The sequence below is a fragment of the Laetiporus sulphureus genome, assembly GCF_001632365.1.
Source record: "Laetiporus sulphureus 93-53 unplaced genomic scaffold LAESUscaffold_52, whole genome shotgun sequence".
Lineage (NCBI taxonomy): Eukaryota > Fungi > Basidiomycota > Agaricomycetes > Polyporales > Laetiporaceae > Laetiporus > Laetiporus sulphureus.
The window spans coordinates 215,029-218,599 of NW_024468561.1; the positions used below are offsets into that span (position 1 = coordinate 215,029).

The 3,571-nt window shown below is 42.5% G+C and overlaps 1 protein-coding gene across 1 annotated transcript; it reads right to left on the reverse strand.

Annotated features, from left to right (window-relative positions):
• Positions 1-1,452: 1,452 nt before the first annotated feature.
• On the reverse strand, positions 1,453-1,897 carry LAESUDRAFT_763197 (uncharacterized protein; the record flags this gene model as incomplete). The annotated part of the gene is made up of 3 exons (XM_040913220.1): positions 1,453-1,526; positions 1,587-1,660; positions 1,713-1,897. 3 exons carry the CDS (start codon positions 1,895-1,897, stop codon positions 1,453-1,455), a joined length of 333 nt encoding a protein of 110 aa, XP_040759831.1.
• Positions 1,898-3,571: the final 1,674 nt, after the last annotated feature.

Here is a 3,571-nt window from a genome sequence, read left to right on the forward strand (position 1 = left end):
TGTTCTTAAAGATCGCAGTTGTTTCAACTCAGACATTTCATATCACACCCCATCATTCTACAAATTTGGTGTCCACTCCATGAATGACCTGAATGTGATCATTCATATTGGTCGCAAAAATGACTGGTGGTTCTTAATGATATACTTACACAAGTTCTGGCACACCTCACATGATGAATGCAAGAAAATTCTGAAAGCTCTATAGAAAGTGAGCAAAACATGAGAAAATTACTACAACCAAACTTGATCAAACCATGTGGATGACAATGCGGCCATATATCATTTCCTCCATTACTTGTGACTTAAAAGTATGATGTCCTTTATTCCACATATGAATCATATAGGTGTTCATATAGCAGAGGAGCTTAATAGCTACTGTGACCTTTCACAGAGGAATTGAGAGAATGATCACAATACTCTACAAGTCTGTGGGCTGACTGACCTGGAGTATATGGTTATCTGGAAAGGTTTAGGGGGATCAAAAGAACTAAGGATAAAGTTGGTTGATCTGGTGGTCCAAAACCAGTGATGGGATAAATTGTGGGGAACTTACAGGGTCTCTTCTAGGTCTAACTTGACATCATGTATACTAGTAGCTTGTTCTGATTCCACTCATGTACTTAGCTAAATGATAAATGTGGGGACTTTGATCTATGATGTCGGACTTGCATTCTGCACACTCCGAGGACAGCATATCAATGCTAGGTTGATGGAGATGAGAGCGAAGAACATAGTTGGCACATAGAGAATATCACATAGTGTAAACTTCACAGCTCTTCTCTTGTGTATGATATCAATGCAAATATTACCTTCACCTGTGGCATAGAAGATCTGTCCATAGGCTGAAGTAATCAGCTTGCACTCAGTCTCCCAGAAGGTATGAAATTTGAGCATATCAGATCGAAGTGATGGCTTGCACCTGAATCGAGGATTTGAGTGAGCTTCAGGAGCTTTATTCTCTCGACCTTCAAAAAATCGGTTGCAATGGTGAATGCAAATGTCTCATTGTCGCCTGTTATCACCACTTTCACACTGGCTCTCCCTGATTGCTTGTCATGCTTCCTTCCCCTGTTCTTGCTCCATGGCCCTTGGCCCTCTTTTTCATCACATTTTGTCCAGCACTCCTTTTTCAGGTAGCTGAGCTTGCTGCAATTGCTGCATTTCTTCCTCACACCCTTGCCACCTGACCTCGTCATGAGTGCAGAGTCTTCCACAGTGCTCTGTGACTCATCCAGGGCAAACTCATCATGTGCAACTGAGTAGATCTAGCATAAGAGTTTGTTAGATGTGATGGTGGAAGTGGGAGTCATGGTGGTGCCAGTAGCCTGGATGGAAGCCAGGTGAGCAGCAAAGAGGATAATGCATACAACAGAGTGATAGGACTCTGGGAGGCAGCTGATAATGAGCATGTGATATTGCTTGTCATCAAGAATGCTGCCTGCTGTCATGAACTTAGCCTTGAGCTTCTGAAGCTTGTCTAGGGTCAGTCAGGAGCCCTTCTCCTGGGTGCAGCAGAGAGTGTGCATCTGTCAGAGTAGTTCAGCCTGAACGAAGTCACCACAGTTGTCATACTCAGCTATGACTACCTTTCAAGCTCCAAACAACTTCTTCTCCAGGATAATCTGAAGTTTGAGTGTTTCTGGTAGCATCTGGTATAGAACTATTTTGACACCTCATGTCCAGCAGCCCATGTGTCATATGCATTCACGTACATCTCATCTGCATCGGAATCCACCCCTAGAGCTGTGAGTGTGGCAGGCTCCTTGTCATGACCATCAAGATATTGCACCAGCTTCTTTGCCATTATAGCAAGTCTGAGTTGCTTCTTATAGAGCATCAATCCATCTTCTGTGAGGTGGAGGATCTTGACTGAAGAATCATGATTGCTGAGTGACATCTTGTAGTGGCTGGTGAGGCTCATAACCTGTTGGCAGATGGAAAATGAGTGGATGGGAGGACACATGCTACAGTTAAAGGGCTTGAGTTCCTTGATGAGAGAAGGACTGAAGCCTGCAGAATGAGTGAAGTGGGTGAAAAGTCTTACTGGTGCTAATGCACAATAAGTACATAAAAGAAAATACTGACTGATAGATGAGAATGTAAGTCAATACTTAGGCTTGATATTTCAACACGCATCACATTGCAGTTGAGATGAAAAATACTCTGTCAAGGAATTCATGGAATTTTCACAAGCTGCATCAAGCCCTGCCTGCCTACATAGGTGCACCCACTCTGACCCAAAAATAAGGGGGCCCAGGTTGATCTCGGAATCGCATAATGTGCAGTGAACCAAGGTAGGTTTAAAAGGAAAGTAAACTGGCAGAGAGTCATCAGTTTCTTGCATGATATCCTATAAATTGAAATGTCATTAGCATTCACAGATAAGAGACCCTGGAATGATGCATCAATCAGGGTACCATGATGAAAGGAGACCTTGAAATGAAGCTTGCCATATGCATGAAGCCATTTCAAATATTTTAGCTGATGCTCATCACTGACAGCAATCATGTAGCCATACACATGTGGATCAACACCTTTTCTATGAGAAATTCAAGTAACTGACATGTAAAGCATGCTAAAAACACATACCAGACATCCTCATGTGCCTCTGCAGCATAATCATAGAATGCTGCCACAAGCATTGCAGTATGGACAGAGCTGCCAAACAGATCCCTTTCTGAGATATCAGGTGAGAGCCCTGATACAGACTCTACAAGTATATGTCACATTGACTGTACTTATAGCACATGCCTGAACGATGAAAAATCTGGAAGTCATGTACACTCTCACACCACCAAAAATATGGAAAGCCTCACAGGCGACAGTAATTTCAGCCTGTTCTCGTGCCGAGTGCTGTCAACCCTGCATCCAGGTTGTGAAAACTGTCAGAAAGCCTTTGAAGTCTTCATATATGTTGATCTGTTAGTCAGGGAGTTCTGCACAAGACTCACTCCAATGCACCCGTACAACAATTGTAAGCATGCAGTCAGATATACAGCAAGCTTCTGTAAGTCTACCTGAAACAGTTGATCATTGGTGACAAAAGCTAGAACATGGGTTTAAAATTTGAACGTGACAGCAAGCTTGAATCGACGAGTCTGTGATGGAATACTGTTAGTCCTGCCCACATTCATCAGACTAGAAAAGCTGGGGCAAACCTGTTTATCAACAACTGAAATTGCTTGTTTTCAGTCAGTCTTCATATATGTAAATTTGTGGAATTATATAGGTTAACAACTGAATCCATAAGGTGACTATGGTCACAATCCTTGCAGTTACAGCTCAGATAGAGTCATACCTGAGTCCAGTAGCCACAATTAAATATGTTCTTGAAGTGCAGAATGATACTCCTTGGCATGCTATGAACACCATTGAGAGCCAGATTCTGATGTGATGTGTGTTTTCTTCAACCCAGCAGATGTAAGAAATCAATGAGGATAAACACTAGATTGTGCTTTAACATTGCCACAGTACACTGTAGTACTACTATCTAAAGGGACTGGAAGACCATGTCTTGCAGGTGAATCCTCACAAGCACCATCTGTTTCAGCATATGGGAAGTCCACAAAGA